The sequence below is a fragment of the Bidens hawaiensis genome, unplaced genomic scaffold (assembly GCF_021521415.1).
Source record: "Bidens hawaiensis isolate Kalapana, Puna unplaced genomic scaffold, B.hawaiensis_p1.1 tig00007738_1, whole genome shotgun sequence".
Classification (NCBI taxonomy): domain Eukaryota; kingdom Viridiplantae; phylum Streptophyta; class Magnoliopsida; order Asterales; family Asteraceae; genus Bidens; species Bidens hawaiensis.
In genome coordinates, this window is record NW_027491537.1 from 75,117 (window position 1) to 99,877 (window position 24,761).

The 24,761-nt window shown below is 34.3% G+C and overlaps 4 protein-coding genes across 4 annotated transcripts; all 4 read left to right on the plus strand.

Annotated features, from left to right (window-relative positions):
- The first annotated feature begins 335 nt into the window (after window positions 1–335).
- Window positions 336–6,843, plus strand: LOC143635915 (hexokinase-3-like). The gene is made up of 9 exons (XM_077103627.1): window positions 336–892; window positions 2,427–2,574; window positions 2,674–2,856; window positions 3,092–3,166; window positions 4,054–4,209; window positions 4,285–4,383; window positions 4,460–4,587; window positions 5,268–5,349; window positions 6,083–6,843. The coding sequence occupies exons 1-9, from the start codon at window positions 591–593 to the stop codon at window positions 6,467–6,469; spliced, it is 1,560 nt and encodes a 519-aa protein (XP_076959742.1). The 5' UTR covers window positions 336–590; the 3' UTR covers window positions 6,470–6,843.
- A 1,460-nt stretch (window positions 6,844–8,303) lies between these two features.
- On the plus strand, window positions 8,304–10,574 carry LOC143635906 (elongation factor 1-beta 2-like). The gene is made up of 6 exons (XM_077103619.1): window positions 8,304–8,465; window positions 8,558–8,677; window positions 9,470–9,551; window positions 9,664–9,781; window positions 9,875–9,988; window positions 10,301–10,574. Exons 1-6 carry the CDS (start codon window positions 8,380–8,382, stop codon window positions 10,462–10,464), a joined length of 684 nt encoding a protein of 227 aa, XP_076959734.1. The 5' UTR covers window positions 8,304–8,379; the 3' UTR covers window positions 10,465–10,574.
- A 3,588-nt stretch (window positions 10,575–14,162) lies between these two features.
- Window positions 14,163–18,148, plus strand: LOC143635916 (translocation protein SEC62-like). Its single transcript, XM_077103628.1, has 5 exons — window positions 14,163–14,348; window positions 16,062–16,376; window positions 17,034–17,235; window positions 17,328–17,556; window positions 17,697–18,148. Exons 1-5 carry the CDS (start codon window positions 14,247–14,249, stop codon window positions 17,926–17,928), a joined length of 1,080 nt encoding a protein of 359 aa, XP_076959743.1. The 5' UTR covers window positions 14,163–14,246; the 3' UTR covers window positions 17,929–18,148.
- Window positions 18,149–19,726: 1,578 nt separating this feature from the next.
- On the plus strand, window positions 19,727–21,460 carry LOC143635907 (adenylate kinase isoenzyme 6 homolog). Its single transcript, XM_077103620.1, has 3 exons — window positions 19,727–19,906; window positions 20,839–20,984; window positions 21,082–21,460. Exons 2-3 carry the CDS (start codon window positions 20,863–20,865, stop codon window positions 21,266–21,268), a joined length of 309 nt encoding a protein of 102 aa, XP_076959735.1. The 5' UTR covers window positions 19,727–19,906; window positions 20,839–20,862; the 3' UTR covers window positions 21,269–21,460.
- The last annotated feature ends 3,301 nt before the right edge of the window (window positions 21,461–24,761 follow it).

Below are 24,761 nucleotides of genomic sequence, written 5' to 3' on the forward strand. Positions count from 1 at the left end.
GAACCACTAGTTTTCTATTGGTTAGTCAGATTTTTTGGATAAGATTTATAATCTAAAAAATCAAACATTATCTGTTCACAAAAATAAAATAAGTATCTAAATTCGTATTTTAACCCTATAAATATTATAAGAACTTTCGTATTTTAATCAAAACTAATTATAAATTGAATTTATTTAATTAAAAAAAAGATGAGATTGGATTGTTAATGGAAGTAAAAGATTGGAATGGGTTAAATTTTGTAGATTGAAGAGAGAGAAATTAATTTTATAACGTGAGATTGTTGATGGGGATATTCTTATAAATCCCCATAAAAAATAAAGCAATATATATTAATTAATGACCCAAGGGCAAATCCGTCATTTGACAATAATAATATAAGTACCCACCAGTTCGCTTTCTCAGTCCAAAGACCACCTCTCTCACGCATTTCATCGAACACCTTCTCTGCATATTATTATTACCATTAACCCGTCGTTTACTCGCCGGAAAACACCAATCCTCCGTTACCGTTAACTTTTCAACACGCCGTTAAGCAATTAGTTAGCAAACTCTCTATTTTAACGGAACTTATGGCGGCTGAGACGGAAATATGTTAAGTAATCGGTTATTTGAAGAGCATATGGGGAAGTTAGGGTTAGGGTTAGCGGTGACGTGTGCGTCGGCGAGTTGTGCGATCGCGGCAGTGATGGCGGCGAGGAGAGTACGGAGCCGGAGACGGTGGTGGAGAGTTGTGGCGGCGGTGGATGAGTTTGAAGAGACGGCGTCGACTCCAGTTGGACGGTTGAAGCAGGTGGTGGATGCGATGGCGGTTGAGATGCACGCAGGGTTGGCTTCTGAAGGTGGAAGTAAACTTAAGATGTTGCTTACTTTTGTTGATAAGCTTTCAGACGGGTAAATTGTTAATATTTGTTTTGGTTATTTATTTGTTTTTTATAATAATAATAATAATAATTATTATTATTTTATTTTATTTTATTTATCTTTTTGTTAGTGTTAATGAGTTAGGTTAAATGTGTGATTATTGTGTGTGCTGGTTTAAATTTAGTTGTTTTGTTAATATCGGTGGGGAAAAAATCCGGTTAACCGAATTAGTTTGAAACCGATAATGTAGAAACCGGTTTGGAACCTGCTTGTAATTCTCTCCACCGAAAATGGTTCCAAAACTGTTAACGAAACCGGAACCGGTCAAAACTGATGGCAACCTGGTAAAGAAACCGGTTTTAACGTGAACCGAAACTGACTTAAACCGTTTTTGACTTTTGTTGACTGAACCGAACCGGTTTGTGGTTTAAACCGGTTTGTGCACTTCTAGTTATGATGATTGTTGAACTGAAATGGCAAAAAACCGGTTTTGACTTTTGTTGACTGAACATAACTGGTTTGAACTGTTGGGTTAGGGGTTTAAAACGGTTTGTGCACCTCTAGCCTGTTAAAGTTTATAATTAGGATGATTGTTGACTCAGTTTGTTTTAATTAGGTTGACTTTGGTTAAATGCAGAATGTGGTTTTGTCTTTTGAGTTTTGACTTTGTTAGAGGTATAATAATGTATTTTGATTGATATTTTAATAGTATTTGATGACAAATATTATTATTTAATTTTATTAAATTTAATCTTCTAGAAACTTTATGATACAGCTAATTTTTATATTTTATATGTTTATTTGCTAATGCTGATGAATTAGGGTTAATTTATAATAATTGTGTGTGCTGCTTTCGTTGTAGTTGTTTGTTAAAGTTTATAATTATGATGCTTGTTGGACTCTTTTTGCTTAATTAGGTTGACTCTGGTTTAATGCAGAATGTGGTTTTGCCTTTTGACTTTGCTAGAGCTGTAAATAGTGAATTTTGATTGGTATTTGAATAGTATTTGATGACATGTACTATTTTTAGATTTTAAACATTTAACCTCCTAGAAGCTCGATTTTGCTTTGAACTAGTCTTTATGAATGTTGATGTTTGAATAAAATCTTTTGAATTGATCTTATTGGTTGTTTATGTTTGAAACGGCTAGTGAAAATGTTTATTGGTAATTTAATGTGAGTCAGCCAATGGTGGGTTGAGTCCAGCTTGATTATGTCAATTGCTTATCTGGCATGGAGTAACTGTTTACTAGTATTCTGTTGAGGTTGTTGAAGTTATTTCTTTGGTTATAAATAGTAAAGTGGAAATTACGTTGACAAAAGATATTTAAATGGACAGCTATCATGTATAAAGAATATGTCATCGAGCCATTTGTTGTGTTGTTGCTATTTAATGCAGTTTTCACTAAATGCTTTTAATTTATCTCAGCAATTGTATGCCACATTATGAAATTATTGGGTGAATATATTAGTAGTGTAATAATATGTCATCATTGTAATAGTTTAATATGTGGTACTTTATGTTTGTTGTTCTTGATGTTGATGACATGTCTCTGTTTTTCAGAAGTGAAAGTGGAATATATTACGCCTTACATGTTGGAGGAACCAATTTCAGGATTCTTAGAATCCAGCTTGGTGGTCAGAAGTCTATTATTGGACATGATGTTGAGAGGAAACCTATTCCGCCGCATTTAATGACTAGAACGAGCGAGGTACAGGACAAATTATAAGCAGCAATATTTTCTTGAATTTTCAATTGTATCTTTGCAGGTTTATGTGAGTTGATGTGATGTCTTAACTGTTATTTGCAGGAGTTTTTCGATTTTATCGCTTTGTCTTTGAAGGAATTTGTTGAAAAGAAAGGAGATAATTCACAGATTTCACAAGTTAAAGGAAAAGATCTTGGATTTACGTTCTCTTTTCCGGTGAAGCAAACGTCTGTCTCATCAGGCACTTTGATCAAGTGGACTAAAGGTTTTTCCATTGACGACATGGTTAGTTTAAGCATTTGCAAATATCAATTGTCAAATATCTGTTTAACACCATCAGCAATGCAGAATGCTTGCAAAAGCTTGCTGCAAAAGTGCAGTTATGTGATTTACTTTTTTAGAATGAAAAAAAAATAGAGAACTGAGTTCATAGTGTACATATGATATCATTTGATAGTTGAAGTATGAGCTTATGCAATCCTATCGTCAGATATCTAATGTCGTGTGCTTATTATTTCAGGTGGAAAAAAATGTTGTTGAATGTCTGCAAAAAGCATTGTCTAGAAGAGGTCTAGATATGAATGTTGCTGCACTTGTAAGCACATCAGTTACCTTTGCATTTGTGTTTTTTGTTTTTTTTGGCATACTGGCTTAAAGATTTATACTTGCTAAACGTTTGCTGTCCAAATTCTCTCTTATTTTGTGTAGATGTTAACCTGCATGCTTACACTTTAGAATACACGCGTTTCGATCTACGAAGATCGAAACATTCAATAGCAGCATTTTTTTTTTCATTTTCAGTATCCTCAATTGGCATTTTTAAAACATTCAAACATCGAAGTGCATATTGTTTTTAACACACTAGTTAACTTTCAGATATCATTTGAGAGAAGTCGGTCAAATGACAACCAACATTTAGCAAGTATAATCCTGAAATTTGGACTTTGGAAACTATTTGAGTAATGTATTAAGTGCTATGATGGAGGACTTTTGTGGCACAAAGAACACACATGATTTTTCATATTTTGTTTTTGTTGGGTGGTGGGGAGGGGTATAAGTAGATCTTAGCATCAATAATAGGTCATGTAGCTTAATGGATCCCAACATCAACATGTGTGTTTTTAATCTTTATTTGCTTTGTATTCTCAAAGGCTGAAGTCAGCATCTAGTCATTTATCAAAGTGGTGGATTAAGCAGCCAAACTAAAGTGGTAGGGGAATTTAAGTGGAACTTTTTATAGAAGACTGCCCTTTTAGGTTTTAGTGAAATGTTGCTTTTGTAGGTTTTACTTTTTCTCCACTTTTTGCAACATCAATTTCTTTCCACCTTTTGCAAAACCACTTTCTTAGCTTTGCATTTTAGCCTCGAAACACTATTATAATTGTTAAATTGTGTAAGATTAAGTTACCTGTAAAACAAGGGTACTATAGGAAATCTGTCAAATGCTGTTCCAAAACTGAATCATTGGTACAATGTAAGCAGGTGAATGATAGTGTGGGGACATTGGCTGTCGGGCATTTTTACGATAAAGACACAGTTGCAGCAGTTGTAATTGGGACCGGAACCAATGCCTGTTATTTAGAGCGGGTTGATGCGGTTATTAAATGTCAAGGTCTTCTAACGACTTCAGGAGGCATGGTATCTTTGGTCTAACTAATCAATTATTGTTTTTCAAAAATATTCAGTTAACTTATGTAACTTAATGTTGATCAGGTTATTAATATGGAATGGGGTAACTTTTGGTCCTCACATTTGCCTAGAACGTCATACGACATTGATCTTGATGTTGAGAGCCAGAATCCTAATGACCAGGTTAATTTTGTGTCATGGTTATGTAATTACAGGTTTTTTTAATGATTATGTGACTAATACAGGGATCATGCTACAGGGTTTTGAGAAAATGATATCAGGAATGTATTTAGGTGACATTGTAAGAAGGGTGATCTGCAAGATGTCTTTAGTGTCCGATATTTTTGGACCCTTTTCTTCTAAGCTGTCGACACCCTTTGCGTTGAGGTATTTTTATTTTCTTACCAAAATACACTTCATTAAGGTGCATTGGACATGATTATCTCAAATAATTAAACCTACAGATCTCTATTGAAAGTTTGAAATTAGGAAGGTGGAAACAATAATGTTGTCACTTTACTTTCTTAATAGGCATAAAAAGTCAATGTTCTGATTTATGCTGTAGGTGTCAATTATTAGACAATCGTCCTTTGAAAGTATTTTTAATGCATGAAAATGGGTTGTAATTTGTTATTTGCTATTGTTAGTTCTTTCGAATAAATAAATAAACTATTAAGTGGGCGGTGAAAGTGTCAAATTAAGAAATGCTATTTTTGTTTTCAACCAGACTCTTGAATCTTAACATTTAAGTATTTAACAACCAGGCGAGTTCGTTTGTTGTCATTTTCTGCTCTATTGTCATGCGTATTTTATTTAATTATTTTCATTAGCTTAAAATAATTGTATAATTCTAAAACTGCTGTGGTGGTCCTCTGTTTATATTCTAATCAGTATATGTGCTAAAGCAGCCCACTTTTCATTCTCTTTCTCTTTTCAAAGAAAGTGGATGTCTTTTTTCTACTATAAAAACATATTTTCTTTTGCCCTTTTTTAAATTCGATTCAAAAGTATTCCATAAGTTCCATGTGAAGAAAATTGAACTTTTATTGTTTCTTGATATTACTCAGTACACCACTAATGGCGGCCATGCATGAAGACGAGTCTCCTGACTTGAGTGAAGTTGCCAAGATTTTAGAAGAAACCTTGGATGTAAGATTTTTTCCTTTTAGGTTTCTACACACACACACACGCGCACACACACTTGATGTATAACAATAGGGGTGTAAATGAGTTGAGCTTAGGCTCCTTAGCTCAAGTTTGTCCAAGCTCGAGCTTGGCTTGGCTCGCGAGTAGATTTCTTAAGCTTAGGCTTGGCTCGTTTATTACTTGTTAATGTGCATACGCATTAATTACTTTTTGTATATGCTAATAATTTAAATTTTTATATATGACATAATATATGCTGTTTGGTTAATTTTGTCATAATTTTTATACAATAATGGTATAAATTTATAATGTTATAAATATATTAAATAAGCATTATATAATAATAAGTTTGCTAGCCAGCTTGGGCTTGATATGTTAAATTCGGGGTCGAGCTCGTTTGATAAACAAGCTTATTTTGAGCTCCCACTCGTTTATGCTCGGATCGATTTTAGCTTTTATTATCCGAGATTGAATAGTTCACGAGTGGCTTGGCTTGTTTTCATCTTTATTCATAAATGTGTCAACTTGGTTTTTTTAAATCTTATTTGGGTCAAATTTAAAGTAGCTAAAAGAGAACGGTTGGTGTTGTTTTCATAAACCAATATAAATTTGTTATTTTTTGAAATGCTTACTGGTTGATCCAACCCGACTTGTTTTTGATCCATTAAACACACTCGAAAATGTTGTGAGTGAACTATTTATAAAGCTTTTGGTTGTTTTTTTTATGTATCAACAGGTACACAATGTCCCATTAAAAGCTAGAAAAGTAGTCGTCAAAATATGTGACGTGGTGACAAGACGGGCTGCTCGGTTGGCAGCTGCAGGCATTGTTGGGATCTTGAAGAAGATTGGTCGAGATGGTACAGGTGGCATAACCAGTGGAAGAATCAAGGGTGTGAAAAGTGGTAAAATGAGACGAACAGTGGTGGCAGTTGAGGGGGGGCTATACACGAGCTACACCGTTTTTAGAGAATATTTAAACGAAGCGGTAGCAGAAATATTAGGTGAAGAAATCGCCCCGTTTGTGGTTCTGAAAGTGATGGAAGACGGATCAGGGATAGGGGCAGCTTTGCTGGCTGCTTCAAATTCAGCCAGAAGTGTGGATATGGTACAGGTTCTATGAATATATATATATATATATATATATATATATATATATATTAAGATATAAATATACATATATAGCACCCTCTCTGCTGTAAATTGTAAATGGTTCTTTGGTGTTATGTATAGAAGGGAAGGTTGTAAATGTCATATAGCAGTAGATGAAGCTTGTGGCAGTTCTTTGTAGTCATTCATTTCTATGGTTAAATAGTAGTAGGAATTTGGTTTTAGAGTTTGTGTTTTTGGTTTATTAAATTGGTAAATAGCCATGGACAAACAGGTTTTAAATCCGTTTAGCTGGTCTGGTTTTCGGTTATATTATTTTTCTACATGTTACTTTCGATCGGGTATGTTGAAATAGTTATTCGTATGTATGTACATGACACTAAGTTTGTTATACCTTCACTTGTCTAACCATTGTATTGGAAAACAGAGTTGCAAACTTGCAACTTTATGGAATGTCTCGTTAGAAAAAGGGACGTCGCGATGAAGATATCACTTTCGAATAGTATATAGGATTTTCTATGCCATTATATTTTGACAAGGTATATAATCCTATTTATAGTGAATATTATTACTTTGATTCTCCTAACAATATGTAACCTACAATATTCTATTTTGATTGAAATTTTGATTATCAAATGTGTATATTTTCATTGGACTGGGCTTGTTTATTGGATTGGAAAAAATCTTGAACATGGGGCCTTATAAAAAAATAGAAAGGGGTCTCAATTTTTGTTAATTACTTACATTACAATATTTAGTAGGGTTTCACTTAACTATACCTTATTGTTTTCGTTGTAACAACTAGGGGCGAGCAATAACCGTACTGTTAACTAAAAAATGATGAAACGGTACCAAAATTAACTGAAAACCAAGTTAACCAAAATAATAGTAATAGTTTTTTTATCGTACCGCTGGTTAACTAAATTAGTTAAATTGCATTGAATCATTCATATATTCATATATTGATTTTTTTGGTTGAACCTTTATTTCATGCATTTCATCTAGTTAAACCTTCATTTCATGTATTTATACATCTACTTCGTATATTTATACTAGAGGTGGCAATATTAGGTTTGGTTGGAATTGGGTGATGGATCAGGATGAGTATGAGTCAGGATGAGTTTTAAAAATAAAGGGTTAGGATGGGTATAGGTCAAGATGGGTAAAGTTAACCCATCTTGACCCAAGTAAATATTAAAAAACAAAAGGTTTCAAAAACCTGTTAAAAATTTTCAAAAATATTAATACAATAAATTAAATATATAAATCAAAAAAGCAAAAAGTAAAAAAAAAAAAGCTAAGTATGTTTTCCCGGTCATTCTCGTTCGTTAATAAAAAAAAAACTGTTTTTTCTCGGTTCAGGTTCGATTGTGCTTTTTTTTTTCATTTTGGTCGGGTTCGATTTCATTGATTTCGGTTTCGATTTCTTGGTTTATATTCGGGTTCGTGGGTTTTGTTTGAAATAAAATCGGATGAAGCTTGTTAAATTTAGTCCATTATAACCCATAAACAAACTCATTCTAACTCATAACCAAAAATCACTAGTATTTTTTCAACCCATCTTGCAAATTTCTTTTGATCAATCATGACCCACATCAATTTTAAAAGTTCTCCATATTGACCCAAAACAACCCATTTAAGTTTGTTCCGCCGCCCCTAATTTATACCTTCGTTTCATATATTTATAGCCGAATTGAAGAAAAAACTGACAAACTACCGAACAAACGAAATCAATTAACCACCGCCGATTACTTTCGCTTTTAACGAATAACCGAACCGAACCAAACCAAACCACATAATATGAGACATTAGGGTTTCTCGACCTCACTTCGTCATCATAAATAGTCCTTGATACTCTTGTCAAAACCCTCTGCCTCTTCCTCACATCACTTGAAAGCAAGCTCAAGCTCTATATTATTATCAATGGCTGTTACATTCACCGATCTGCACACCGAGGCCGGCCTCAAGGCTCTCGAAGCCTTCCTCTCCGGCAAAACCTACATCTCAGGGTCCGTACACATCATTTATTATTCCAATACTTTCTTTTTAATCCTATTATTATTATCAAATTAGGGCTTATATTTTTGGTTACATGTTACAGGAATCAAATTACCAAGGATGACGTCAAGGTCTACGCAGCTGTTTCTGGAAAACCTAGTGCAGATCTATATCCTAATGCTAGCAAGTGGTATGACTGCATTGCTTCAAAGCTTTCACCAAGGTTTGTTAAAAAAAACCCTAATTCATTGCTTTATTTAGATGCTACTAGTTTGTTTGAATGTTAATTAAGTGTAATTAAATATTCAACATAGTGTAATTTAATTTGTATTTGATTCAAACATATAAGATAATAATGTGATTTGTATTTTTATTGTTTGTGTTTATTACTTTAGTTACTTAGGTCTGTGTACAATGCTACACATAAATTATTATTATTATTTTTATTATAAATTGAATTTGCAAACTTGGGTATATAGTGAGTAGATGGATGATCTTAGCCATGGTTGTAAAACTCCAGACTAGTTTCGGATTAATTGTTATTTGGTTGTCGGTCAAAATTAAAAATTTTATATGTAAAAATTTGGTATATATATGCATATTACATATAAATGGTAATCCAATTAATCCCGATTAATTGCTAGTCCTTTCCCCACTGCCCGACTAGTGCCTAGCGAGTTCTACAACACTGATCTTACCTGCAATTTTATGTCAAAATGGCTTATTTATGTAAAAGATCATTTTTTATGTTTCTTTTGCATTTGTGCAAGAATGACTAGGTAGACATAGGTCATAGGTTCAATAAGTAATTATTCTCAAATATTAGGCGTTTTGGTTAAGCCATGTGACAAATTCAAAATTGATAGCAACTTTGAGATATTCACATGTAATACGATATGGTTTAATTTTTTTATTTATTGGATTTGATGAGGCTGCTTTTAGTTAGATAGAACATGAAAGATTATTAATTGGTTCACAGTTTTACTTATTCTTTTTTATTTGATTATCAATGTAGTTTTCCTGGTAAAGCCACTGGAGTTGGAATTTCTGCCCAAGCTCCAGCAGCAGAAGTTGCTCCCGCTAAGGAAGCTGTGAGGGTATTTGCTTTTTTTCTGTTTTTCTTTGTAATTCAGTTTATATTACATTATTACATATAGCCGTCTTTAGTTTCTCTCAATTTACTAAACGATGATTCTCTTGATATTTCAGGAAGCTGCTGCTGACGAGGATGATGATGACCTTGATCTCTTTGGTGATGAGACTGAGGAGGAAAAGAAGGCAGCTGAAGAACGTGAACAAGCTAAAGCATCAGCCAAGAAGAAAGAAAGTGAGTTTGTTTGGTTAAGTTTGGTATTACTCTAGTTTAATGATATGAAAATACTTTATTTATTAACAACCAAGTGATATTTGTTAACTTTAGGTGGTAAATCATCTGTTCTTATGGATGTAAAGCCATGGGATGATGAAACTGACATGAAGAAGCTGGAGGAGGCCGTCCGCAGTGTTGAATTGCCCGGACTTTTGTGGGGTGCATGTATGGTTTACTCTTTCAACCTTATATTTTTAGATTTTTTTTTTAACTGGCAACCACCAGGTTTAAGCCTCATTGTTTGTCTAAGAGTGTACATAGTAGGATGTTAAAAAAGGGTGGGTCGGTTACAGATCAAAAGTGGTCTTTTGACCCACTTTTGACATGTTCTTTCTTTTGCTATCTTTTGGTTTGTTTGAATAAAACTTGCACTAATCTTACTAATTTGTGACCATCTGATTTTGACCTGTTTTTCCTTTAGATATTTTTAACTTGATTTGTGATCAGTTAGTTTTGACATTGTTATTATTTTTACAGCAAAGCTTGTTCCAGTCGGTTATGGGATCAAGAAATTGACAATCATGTTGACAATTGTGGATGATCTTGTTTCTGTGGATTCCCTCATAGAGGAGCGTCTCACGGTTGAGCCCATTAACGAATATGTGCAGAGCTGTGACATTGTTGCCTTCAACAAAATCTAGAGGTTTGTTCGGATGTAGTGGTGGCGGTTGATCATTTTGTTTTTGGCTTTTGTTTTGAGTTTTACATTCATAACTCGGTACTAATATATTTTTCTATCACATAGCTTTCATGGCTAGCTTTTTGGATGTTGAACAACTTTCTTAATTATGAGTCGATTGGAGTTGCACTTTTTATTTTTACGCTAACACACCTAAAACAAATATGAAATCCTATATTTTAATCAAATTACAAAGAATATTATGATACCATAAGGCTATGCGTAGTGGAGGGGCTACAAATTGGGTCGAATTGCGACACGTGACGCACAACAAGGGGTGAGAATTTGTATTTCGGGTGTAATGGTGTAGGGGCTACAAATAGTAATATAATATGTATATATATAACAAATACATCCCGCCCTCGTCCCCCCCCCAAAAAAAAAAAACCGCCTCATTTCACCCCTAAATGTTGCCCACTACACTTAGCCTAATTAATGTATTGTCTGGCAACAGGGAAGGCTTATGTTTGAGCTAGAACAGGCTTCATGTCTGCACGTGTCACTTAATGTGTTACATACCCCAAAATTGAAGTTGATATTAAAATGAAATGCCTTATATCTTTATCAACAAAAGAAATTTATTCTTTTGCGCCACAACCCCCCCCCCCCCCCCCCCAACACCGACACACCATTTCTCAGCACGTTGCGGTGTCAGGTGTAAAACTATGGGAAAAGTAACTTTGAAACGTTATATTAAACTCCCGTGTTGAACACTAAAAATCCAGGTTTAAAAGTAAAAAATAAAGTACGACCTTATATACACACAAAATTTGATAATTGCATTTTAAATTAATGTCATCATTTATTAATGAAAGCCACCGCCGCCAATCTCCACAATTGTCGTCGCCTAGGGTTCCAAAATGGAAGCCGACAACAATCAAGGCGTTGTCGTCGCCTAGGGTTTCCAAAATTGAACCCGACAACAGAAATCAAAGCCGGAACAGCCCACCAGCACGACATATCGCCTCTGTAAATGAACAGTATATCAAACGTATTTATTACTTTTTCAAGTGACCCAATGAAAGTTGGTGAAAGAAAACTATATAATTAAATAAAACTAAAAAATTAAGAAATAAAGCTTGTAATGTCTGTAAATATACAATTACGATTTACAAACTTCATAGGCACACCAAACATATTAACACATTGATAAAAGTATTGCTCTTATCAACTTATCTAACAGTACGCTACACCGTAAGGCCCACACATACGAGCGTTTATGGTTACCTCCTTTTGGAAAGCGCTTCCAATGTTAGGACACTACTTATTACTTAATAGCGCTCTCCATCCAAAAACTATATATCTAAAAATAATATGAAACTAATGTATATAATATCTATTGGTTTGAAGTTGCAATGAAGTATGAAAAAAAAAAACAAAACAAAATATGATGTTTGAAAAACAAAATATTAACAACATACGAATAAGAAGAGTTTGAAAAGCAAAGAAATATAAAGTAGAATTTAAAACTCTGGTTTAACCACTAATTATACAGTTTGTTGGTTTAACTTAACCAACAAGATAAAAAAAAAGAGAAGAAGAAAGTAACTAAAAATGGTTTATGAAGGGGTATGCACCCGCCCCAACATCGAGCGGGGCGGGTCAACCCATAAAGTACGGATAAGAAGCTTGAAATCAAGATGTCACGAATACACAAAGCCGAAACCTATGCGCAAGCGCACGAAACACCTGTGCGTGGCGCATATCGCATATGCACACAGCGCGCACACTCAGTGTGAGAATAAGAGAAGACCCCGCGCATCCCCAGGATAGGCGCATAAATGAGACAATAATCTAATCCAAATCAGGATAAGGACAACCGTGATTGTGCTCATCAGACAACCTTCCAGAAGGTATCTTTTAAGGAATAAAGAATGTGCTGAGGCTGACAGCTGCCAATGAAAGGTGGACAACTCAGCAAAGCCCATGTGCTACCACTTGATGGCACATGGGTCAAGTGAAATACCTTGGTCAGAGAATAATCAATGAAAGAGCACCAGGTGTCCTAAATACACGTGGCGCGAAGCAATAGGGGGAGGCTAAAAAGGCCCTAATTGGGTCTGAGCCAAATCATTGGAAACCCTAGCACTATAAATACTAGGCCGCCTCCACAGTTGGAGGCAGACAAGAAAATATATTCTAAGTCCTTTACTCATTTTCACATCCTGATTATCCTCTCCTACAATATCTGATTCTCACACCGGAGGGTTACCCCAAAGAGGACCCCTCTGTCCCTTTCTGAGGGGTAAGCTCACGGTACTGTTCGTTTTGTAGGTGGAAGAACTCGTATCTCGGAAAACCATCGGTGATATAGCACACTCGTACCCGAGGAACGTTGATCGTATACAAGTAAGTCGATACACGCTTCTTCAGTTTATTAATACTCAGTTAAATTCTAAGAATATTATTCTATAAGAAACTAAAAACAAACTACTTGATTACATATGAACTACTTTTTTATAAGCCAAGATGCTTGTGAACCCAATTTTATAATTAAGTACAACTTTTGGAGGGCATTCGTCAATCTTCACCTAGAAACTACTTGATTACATATGAACTAACCTTTTCTTTTATAATACTTTCAACTTCTTTATGATTTTAACTTTGGGTGCATACTTCACCTACAAACTTCCGAGATCAAATTACAAATGAGATAAAAATAACTTTTTTTTGTCTCACATTTGTCACGAACTATTTATTCTTATATGAACACCCCCTTAACTGATATTGAAGTGAAAATAAGATTTAGACTGCAGGCTGTAATTTTTCAGGTTCGAATCAAGTCCCTAACCGGTGTTTTATCATAATGGACCTTTAGGTGACATGTTTTTCCCATATCAAAAGATGGGTTAACTTGATCTACCCAGCGCTATGCTTAAGATCATTGGCATATGAAGTTGACTTTTGCCGTTGGATTACATCAGATAGCCATAATTTTATTCGTTAGTCCTTAAATAAAAAAATAATAGTAACTAAACGTATTACGATTCTTATAAATATCTTTATCACTTATTGACAATCAGGGTTTGGATCAAAATACAAATGACTTTTATTGTGAAAAGGGTACAAATTTGGGTGTTCAAAGTCGGATATCCGATCAGACAATGAATCGGATATCCAAAATATCCGAATAAAATAATAACTATAAAAAAGTGTAAGAACTACTTTTAAAAATATTCCAGATATCCTAAATATCCGAAGTGTTCAAAAAATTATCCAAAGTATTCGAAAAATTATCTGAAATTTATAAATAATATTTATTGTTTAATAATTAAAAAAATATTTCAGATAGTATTTCCGAACTATCCAAAAATTTTCAAAATCACTATCCGAACCCGAATAATTCGGATTTGGATTTTTTAAACACCCCTTGTACAAATAACTATAGTAATTATGTTAAGATTAGAGTAATTATTGTTAACTTTTGAACTAGAGTAATTATTATCACTCTATTTTACTTTCTATAATATAATTACTCTAGTTTAAAACTTATTACACTTATTATTTGTATGTTCATCCATACCCACTTCCTCTTAGAATAATTTATTAATATTTATCAGGAAAAAAACGAAGATTTAATTACACATATAATATAATAACTACAATAATAATAATAATATTATTATACGTTACTATGCCTTGTAAAACACCCTACTTACAGAAAGAAAGTAGTGTTTTTATTTCTCTCTACATTACGATACCGGCGAAACCAAAACCTGAAAACCCTAACGGAACGGAAAAAGAATGAAGAAAGCCGGAGCCGATAAGAAGCGTGCCCGGCGATCCTCCGCCGCCGTCAAAACCAACGCCGCCACTCGAGATCCCAACACTGATACTCCGCCTGGGGTATTATTATTATTATTATTATTTACTATTATTATTATTACTAACTCATTTTCAGATCCTTTTATTATCGATTCACATTATTGTTTTGCAATTCTTATTAATCGCCTTTTGTTAGATCTGTGTTGAAATTCGTATGTTAATTTCATAATTTCGTACCGTTACGGTGCGATCATGTTTTGTAATTGATTCAGTATGTGTAGAATTTTGTGTAATTTTGATGCAAGTTGTGGAGTGTAGTTAATTTGTGCAATTTGTGTAAATTGTGCATCTGTTATTAGATTGTTGAGAAAACGCATATTATGTGAAATTTTGCCGATTTTCGATGGATTGGTAATTGGTTAGGGTTTTAAGAGAGAGGATATTTTGTCTCTAATTGTTATTGATGTTTTTGTTTGTAAGTTTTTGTGGCTTGAATGCTGTTGTTTATTGTTAATTTATAAACTTTTCTACAATTTTTGGTGTTGTATGGTTTTTAGGCTATTGGAGTTGTTGATTCTGCATGTATTACACCATAATTTAACATCAAGTGGTTAATTATGTGACATTAGGATTGTTATTTCTTTTACCTTTAACTGCGTCGTATAAGTTTTATGTTTGGGATAGAATAGACGAAATGGAAAGGAGAAAGTGGATCAAAGTTAGGCCTGATGTTGTGTTGATATGTTCCTTTTTTATTGATGCATTCATTGATTTTGACTGTGAAGTTGGGTAGCATTTGGGATGCTCTTAATTAGGGAGAAGCTCATATGCTAACTGTGATGTAGTTTATGTTTGCTTGATTTATATAAGGATAGAGGGTTCTTTTTTGTTGTATTTATGTTTCTTTGAGAGAGTACATATATTAGATATATTTGGTCTATGGTGTGATTTTCTCAACGGAAGAAGGGAGACTTCGTTATAGATGCATTGGATTTTAGATTTGAAAACATTATGTTACAATATACATACTTTATTTTATGCTTGCTGCTTGCATATGTAATTTGGAGGATATTGCTGCAGTGTAATTTAGTTATTGTATATTCTTTTTATTATCCACATTGTTGTGATTGATGGGATTTAGTTAATTTCAGAAACGCCACTAAGTCTTTTTTTGGACTTGACTGTTATCGTTCTTTTGTCAAATTAACACTTGCCTGTTTCTTGCTCTGTATTCTTTTTTATAGCGATGAAATTTTTGTCACTAGTACATCTTTCTTATCAAGTGGATTACAAAATACATTCTCACAAGTAATATAAGGTGTGAGTTTGATTTCAAAAGGAAATGTCCTGTTGCGTTAGTCTTTAGATTTCGCGTTTTAATCTTGATGTTTGATACATCTTGTTTTTAAATGTTAGTGTCCATTAGTTGGGTAAACTGGTAAAGATAGGAAAATTGTTTGCCACAGGAATGCGTTTCGAACTTGAACTAAAAGTATTGTTTTGGAGTCCTCTTTTTTAGTTGTTTCTTAGGGGAACATGACATCTTTTCTAAAAATTATCCTGACTCCAAAGTTTGTTTCCCTTTAAGAAAGTTTTAATAATTGAGGTGATTTTGAAATATGTTCTACTTGTAAATTGGAATGCAGTTTGTGGATGGTAGATGTTGCAACTGTTTTAAGTCTTTGCTTTTCATTTATGTTTCTGTGATTTGGTTTGACAATAAGATCTTGACAGAGGTACTTTATAAATACCAATTGTTTAATTAACTGGGGTTTATTTTTTCTCCGAATCCAGAAACAAGGGAACAAGAAAGATGTATTCCAGTTATTTGCAGAGAAAGTGAGAGATCATAAAGATTTGGTTTCCAGGTGGGCTGTGTTACAGGAAACCCGTGTTGAGTACTTTAGGGGAAAGGATTTTGTTAGTTTCTTGAAAAACCATCCAGAGCTCAAAGACATCTTAGAATCAAGTAGGAATCTAGAAGTAGAAGATATTGTCGACGCGCTTCTGAAAAAGAATCTTTTAGTCCGCTGTGACCGTGTGGTCAAAACTGTACGTCCTGGAAAGAGAAAATTGTCAACATGGCCCGCTCATTTAGAGATTTATCATGTAAGTTTTCATATCTTGTTCTCGTACATACGTTTAATAATTCTTGAATTAAATTGCTGTGTTTGCTCTCATTGGATTGCTCACGTCTAGGCTTGTAAGCGAATTGAAAGTTCAGTGAACCGTAATGAACAAATACAAACACAAAATTTTTGTTTATTTATTTAAATGAACAAACCCAAACACATGGCTCATTCATTCATTTATATTTGTGAACTTTGTCTCTTTTAAATTTGTTGGTGTTCGTCCGTTCATGCTGATTTATGTTCGTTAGTTTACGTTTGTTTAAGTTCGTTACTATATTATTTTAAAGTTCATTGGCCTATCACATTTTTGTCTAGTTTTAATAACTTTTTAGGCCCAACACATTGTTCTTCACATTACTTCTAACTGGTTTTAGCGCAGTTTTGTTCGTTCATCTATGTTTCGATATGTTAGTTTGTTTATGTTCGTGAACCGTTCGTTTATACTGCATAAATGAACACAAACATGTTCATTTTCTTGACGAACGAACACGAATAAGCAACCATGTTCGTTTAATTGTTTGTGTTCGATTGTCTGTTTGGTTCATTTACAAGCCTAAAGCTCAAATTTTGAAGATGAACATATTATTGAAAAATGATTTGGTTTTGATGTTTACCTTTTGGTTTATGTTTACAGGAGCAGACGTTTTCTGATAATGATGCGTTTTTTGCATGGACTTTTGTAAACAAGCGTCCACTCTGGCAAACACTTTTATCATTATCGTGGCCCGTTTTGACTCTTGCAATCTGCTTGTTTCCAGTGTATCCTCATCAGGCAAAGCTTCTCATACTCTACTCATGTGCTGGTGTACTCCTACTTATCCTTTGCCTGCTTTTGGGTAAGTTCATTATTATTATTTTCCATAAATTTGTTGACTTATACTGTTAATGCTAAAATGCTTTTTGTAAATATATATTTTTATGTTGACAGTTAGAGCTCTGATATTTGGTGCATCGTATGTTTTGTTTGGTAAACGCATCTGGATCTTCCCGAACATACTTGCTGAGGAAGCAACACTCGGGGAACTTTTCCGTTTCTGGCCCAAAAAAGACGAGGAGGAGAAACCTAAGTTAACAGCACGGCTGTTTTATGCAATTGTGGCTGTTCTTGCCATACTACTGTTGAGGCATCATGCCCCTGATGAGGCTGCTAGGGCCAGGTAATTATTATTTTTATTATTATTATTATTATTATTATTATTATTATTATTATTATCAGTTTTCTAAAAACAATTATAATTGTTCCAATATATTCTTTGCAGAAATTTTCATTGTAACATTATCTATTTGTGTGGTGCAGGTATCAGAGGCGGGTTTCCAACATTATTGATGACGTTCTTGAGTGGGACCCACGTCTGGCTTTGTCGGGCATGATGGACAGCATGCAATCAGAAGTTAACGGTACTGAAACAAACAGCAATGTAACCGATGATGGCGGCGGTAGTGAAAAGGCAGCATCCCCCGAGTATGTGGAACATGAGCATGATGAAAGTAAAGGCGAGAAAGATCTGTACGATGATGATAATATATAGGAAAATGTAAACAGACAAAAAGTTTTTAAAAAGTCATATTGTTGTGTTTGGTTTTATATTTGTGTTAAAAGAGTGTTAGAATCTATGATTGAACTATGAAAATAAATGTAAGTGGTTAGAGAAAAATAGCACCACTTAGTCTTGAAGGGATATGATTTGCAGCATGTGTTTGTTATCAACTAACCTCAGAGGTGGTACAACGAGTGAATGGCTCATAATCTTTTTACCTTTTTAGTAGGGACAACTTGTTTTAAAATTGATGATTTGTTCATTTGTTAAATCTGTTTGTAAAAACTATATTGTTAGTTCATACTTCATAGTATTAATGGTACTGTGTTTGTGTAATAGGCAAATTTTCTGTTGGCTATGAACATAAAAGATATTGAGTTTATAGAAATACTACCAACTTGTTTTAGCCCATATAGAGGTGCACAAAATTGGGTCTTCTCAGGAACCAGAACCGGGTATGGTCAATAAAAGTCAAAACCGGGTCCGGGTATAGTCGGGTATTTGACCGGTTCTATCGGGTTTTTTTGGGGTTTCGGGTAGGGTATGATCGGGTTTTGACCGGGTATTGGCGGAACCGGTTCCATCGGGTCCGGGTACAGTTCTCAGGGGAAAACCAAAACCTGGTCCATACCCGCGGGCACGGTAGGGTCGGGTCCGGAACCGGTTCTTTTGTGCACCTCTAAGCCCATATATGAAGTAATTTTTGAGTTTCTAGAGGTTGAATAATATTCTTAGGGGGGACTTGCGGCACCACCCGTGAAGGGAGTAGAAGGTTGGGAGATGAAAACCGTGTTTTACAATTAGAAGTGGGTTGAGCTAGAGGGCTAGAACCCTGAAGATGTGAGAGGATAGAAATGTGAGATGGCATATGTGTATTGGTTAGACCATGTGCAGTGTTGGTGTGGGGTAGGGGGAACGCCCCCATCTTATTCTCTATTGGTTGATTCATGTTTTGGCCTCATCTTCCTCTTCATAGATTGTTGTGTACACAATGGTGGGAGGGTTTTTTGAAGCCAAAACAACACCACATTTGTATTTCATTCCTTCGTCTTTTCCTAGCTACCAAACAACACAAAACAAATATTCATTTGATTTACACGGGGTAATCAAAACAAGTAATGAAATGGTAATAATTCTTGTCAATTCTATTCACCATTCCGTTTCATCCACCCATCCAGTCCATCATCTCACACCACACAAACACAATAAGTTTTGTAGTAATTATTGTATACACAAATAACAACACACACATGGATCTATTAGTAATCATCATATTATTATTCAAGACATTTTAAATCAACACAAAAAATCAACTTTTCTTACACGATTATACAACTAACATACAACAAACATAAAGATTTCACTAATTGATGACAACTTTTCTTACATGATTATGATTATACAACAAACAAAAGTGAAAGTGCACTAACTTTGACGTTATCGTGAAAATAACGTTAAAAGTGTCGGAAGACAAGGGTACATGCACCAATCTGCCGGTGTTCCGATGGTTGAATGTTATGTGCCTCATGTCCAAGACTTGACGCAAAACTATTATCGAACCGGGGGAAGCAGTCTCTCTATTTCTACGGGGTAGAGGTAAGACTGTCTACATTTTACCCTTCTCATTCTCAGACCCTACTACAACTTTGCTATCGGTGGGATATACAATGACAAGTGTGAAACTAAGAGGTGACATTTGTACCTGTAACGTAATTCCGGGGGGTCATTTCATAAAGTCAAAATATGTTCTTCTTCCATATAAATAGTAAAAATAAAAATAAAAATAAAAAGAATTAAGCCGAACATACTGGTGACCGGAACACCAGGTACCGGGAAGACCACGACGGCGTCTGCTTTGGCAGAGGCAACTCAATTGAAACATATTAATATAGGAGACCTTGTTAAGGATAAGGAGTTGCACGATGGCTGGGATGATGACCTTCAGTGCCACGTCATCAATGAAGATCTCGTAATTTCTTTATTTATTTATATTTATATACTCTCTCTTTCTTAATTCATTATCATTTTTGTATGCTTAATTGATGTTTTTGTTAATTTTACTTGTTGATTTTGTTATCATATATCTTTTAGGGTTTATTGTAATTATCTTTACATTAATTAATAATAATTGTAGAATAATGAAAACTCTCACATATTATGTATTATTAATATGGAGGAGGGTGTTTGGATTGTAAATTCGAGCCGAAAGTCAAAATGTCAGTTTTTGAAAACCGTTCAGTTTTTGTTTTTGGGTTCGGTTTCAGTTTCGGTTTTTGGTTTTAAGTTTTTGAAAACTGTTTGGTTTAGGGTCTTTCTCTTTCAGTTTCTTTGCCTTTTGTGTTTGTGTTTGTGTTTGGGTTCGGTTTTTTTTTTGTTTTGGTATTTGGGCTTAATAATTTAGAGCCGAAAAACCAAAATAATGAATTTTGGCCTAAATTTTTTTGTTAGTTAATAACTAATTGATTGTTATATATTTTGAGTAAAATTATTTGGGTAAATTTGTATATTAAATTATTGTACATACATTACTTAATGTGTAAAATAAAATCATAAAAATCTACAACTTTGGTTCGGTTTGGTTTTTCCGGTTTTAGTTTCATGCAAAACCTAAACAAAACCGAAGTTTTGTTTTTCGAAAACATAAAGCCAAACTGTTGGTTGTTGTTTCGATTCGGTTATCACAGTTTCAGATAGGTTTTTTTGTTTTGGCTTTCATGCACACCCAACGAGTATAATTAAAAAGAAAACCTAAATATAATACAATGAGGATAATTTACAAAGGAAACTCACTCAATTTATATTCTATGTAGTAATAAATTTTAGTTAGGAGTATGCGGTTTCGGTAAGCATTCCCAATTCCCAAACGCCTAAGAACGACATACATGTATATATCGTTTGCAGGTTTGTGATGAGCTTGAGGATATAATGGAAGGAGGAGGGAACATTGTGGACTATCACGGGTGTGATTTCTTTCCAGAACGGTGGTTTGACCGTGTGATCGTGCTCCGAACAGAAACCCCTGTCCTTTATGACCGTTTGAGCAAACGGTGTGTACCTTTAAAAACTCCAGTTCGGTTCATCTTGATAAAGCTGTGCTGGAATATGTTGAGTTTTTTAATGATAAAAACCGTTTGGTTTATGCAGGGGTTACTCGGGCGCAAAGCTTACTAACAACATTGAATGTGAAATTTTTCAAGAGTTGCTGGAGGAAGCGAAAGAGAGTTACCGAGAGGAGATTGTGGTGGAAATGAAAAGTGACACTGTTGATGACATGAGCAGGAATGTAACTGCGATAACCGAGTGGGTTTCAAGCTGGAGCTCCACCGCCTGACTTGATTAACGGGTCGAGGTACTTTTGTGGAATATAATCTATTTGACTTTTTTTACAGTACATGTATTATCTTTTGTGATATTTAGAGGTTTTGTTATGATATTATGTTGAAAGATTTTCTTTTAGTAAAATTGTTCGGTTGTTTAGATTTAATTGAAGAAATATAAACTTTAAAGAAATGAACTTGAATTTTGTGAAATGAATCCTGCATTTCCAGTTCGGGTCCGACGATCTCAATAATTCGGTTCGTTTAAGGAGCTTATCTTTTGACCATCAATGGATCCGGATTGGGTTCCAACGCAGCCGATTTATCTGACAAGAATAGCACGTCACGTTCACAAATATTTAGTTCGGTCCTCGAAACAACCATAGTTAGTAAAATCGGTTTAACCAAGCCTTTTACTGTGACATCTGTTCTCAGTGAGAACATTTCACAGATGTGACAAGAAAGCATTAAACTTAAAATCTGTAAATTATTATTGTTAGAACAGATTGTATGTTGATGTCCACACTGCAATGTCACATAAGCTCAAGAACATACACCATAGCAATCTTTATATTCTCAAAACTGCAATTCCGATAATAAAAAAGTAACCGTCTACTAACAGGCGATAATTTAATAAAAAGAAAAATATTTTGTTTGTAGTAATTGTTTAGCGTCGGGGATTTGGTGGGCCATATTTTTACATCTTGATATATCGTGATTGTGGTGTGGCAAAGAGTTAGAAGGTGGTGCAATACTCAACCTTTTTGTTAAAAAAGTTCTAAAATTGTTATGAGGCTTTTATACAAATTTCGGAGGCGGGGCATAAAAGAAAAATGGTTCACTCCATTGTTTTGGTGGCCTTTTCTGAAATGAGTTCATTGTCGAAAACAAGCCGGTGAAGATTGATAAAGTGCTTGGAGGCATAATGTTAGTGCACGGTTTTGCGTCTCGAGTCTTTGTAATTATCCTTAATGTTTATTTGATTATTTTAATGTAATATTTAATGTTTATTTATCTAATTCGTTATGATTGAGTCTAGTTCGCTAGGAATGTTAGCGAACTAAGACTAGTTCGTTAAGGTTAAGTCTAGTTCGCTAGGGATGTTAGCGAACTAGGACTTTATAATGTATTTCCTCCTGATTCGTTAGGGGATGTTAACGAATCAGGGGGTGGTTCGTTAAGTTAAGTTATTTAACGAAGGGGAAGTTGGTTCGCTAGGGGATGTTAGCGAACCAGATCGTCTTCTATAAATAGTGAACCACTGTTCACTTGTAAAGTGTTGAAGTTTTGAGAGAATTAATGTTATTCAGAAATATTTAAAGTATTCTCTCTCTCTCTCAAGCTTCACGTTAATCTTATATTGATAATATATACACTAATAACAATCGAACTAAGGTATTAAAAGAGTTAGATCCGTATATTTAATATCAATGTATAGATCTGGATCAGATCTAAGATATTGATTAGAACAAGTTGTAAGTTAAGGGATCAAACAATTGGTATCAGAGCTTTCGGGGCTCGATTAGCTTGGTTTGATTGTTATTATTATAATTTTTGTGTTTATTTTCTGTTTAGTTTGATTTTGAATCAATTCGAGTTGATTTGGATTGATTCTGGATGGATTAGAGTGGATCTGATTTAGTTAAGGTATTATTGATGTTCAATTGTGAGGAATTGGAGTGTGAATTGGATTTGTGATGTGTATTGGGTTTTCGGTTTAAGTCCGTAAACAGGGGAGTGATTTTGGTTGAAATTGGTTCTTATAGTGTGATAATCGGTTACGAGATATGTTGAGTTGAAATCGTGTTGTGATTACGAAGAGTTTGGTATGTTATTTGTTAGTTTTGGTTAAGAATTGAGTGTGTATTACAGATCTGGAATTGATTAGTTTCTGGGTTTGATCTTCATATTTCTGGAAAATTGTTCTTGAATGTTTGAAGGTTTGAAGATGAATGCAATTCGCTATAAAGTTCCAGGCGATTCGCTATATCTTTAATCTGATTCGCTATCAGTTCTTGCCATTCGCTAATCAGTTCGCTAACTGATTCGTGTGAGTTAATTAATTCGTGTTATCTAGTTCGTTAACTAGATAACTGATTTGTTTGACACGTGTTTGTCTTGGAATTTGTGCTATAACAACTTTTTGCCACGTGGCAGAAAGGAATCAAGTTTGTTACAAACGGTTGTAACAACCTGATTCGTTATAGTATAATTCGTTATAGTGTGATTCGCTAATACACTGTAACTAATTCGTTATCTTAATTCGCTAAGCTATCCTTAGTAATTCGTTAAGTTGACTTGGTCAATTCGTGTGATCAATTCGTCAATTCGTGTGATCAATTCGTTAAGTTGACTTGGTCAATTCATTTGGTCAATTCGCTAAGTTGACTTGTGATTCGTTAAACTTTCATCACATTCGTTATCTGTTTAGTCATTTGGGTGATTCGTTAAACTTATTTGTGATTCGTTAAAGTTGACTCGCTAGGTTGACTTTTGATTCGCTAACACTCTCACCTCATTCGTTAAGATTTGATTCGTTAATACTCAATTCGCTACACTATTCACAGTTCGCTACAACTGTTCACAGTTCGCTACTACTGTTCACTGATTCGTTAAGATATTTTATTACTTGTTTATTTTCAAATATGGCTGGTATGTATGCATTGGCGTCTCAAAATATGTTGATGCAACAGATGTTGCAACTTGATACCGAGATAGGTTCACATTCTAAATGTCCAAGATTGATGAAGTTCAGTGACTTTGCCAAATGGGAACCTCGGTTTCGTGCACATTTGGGATCTGTTCATCCTGACTGTTCTTATTGTCTTGATGAGGTTTATGTTGCACCAATGATTGGTGATGATACTATTGGGTATACTCCTAAAGCTGTTTCTCAATACTCACAAGAAGAGAAGAAAGCTTCAGAAATCGAGATAAAAGCATATTCTACTTTGACTATGGCTTTACCAGAGAATATTTTTCATCAAGTTGGAAGTATCAAGAGATGTGCATCTTTATTTCAACATCTGCGTACGAAAAGCATGGGAAACACAGCTGAGAGTAAGAAAGTGATGCTCAAGTTTCAATTTCGAAACTTTAACTTATTGAAAGGAGAAACAGTTGAGGAGATGACTACAAGATTTAGTCACTTAATTGCTGAAATGGATAAAATGAAAATGGATATTTCTAAAGAGATAAAATTGACACTATCAAGAGTGTGCTTCCTAGTTCCTATTCAACATTTCTCATGGTTTTGAAAGAGAATGATTATTTTCTGAATGAAGATTTGACAACACTTGAATTTCTACAAAAGATCGAAGCTAGAGAATATGATCTTAAGTGTCAAAAATCTTCCAAAGAAAATCAAGATCCGGCTTTCTATGGTGGAAGTATGCCTCTGAGTTCAACAATCTCACCTATCACTGCTTTTCTTACTCATGCCGCAAGTGAAAAAGAATCTGCTATATTTAATGATTCAAAAGTTTGTTTCTATTCTGCTGGTAATTC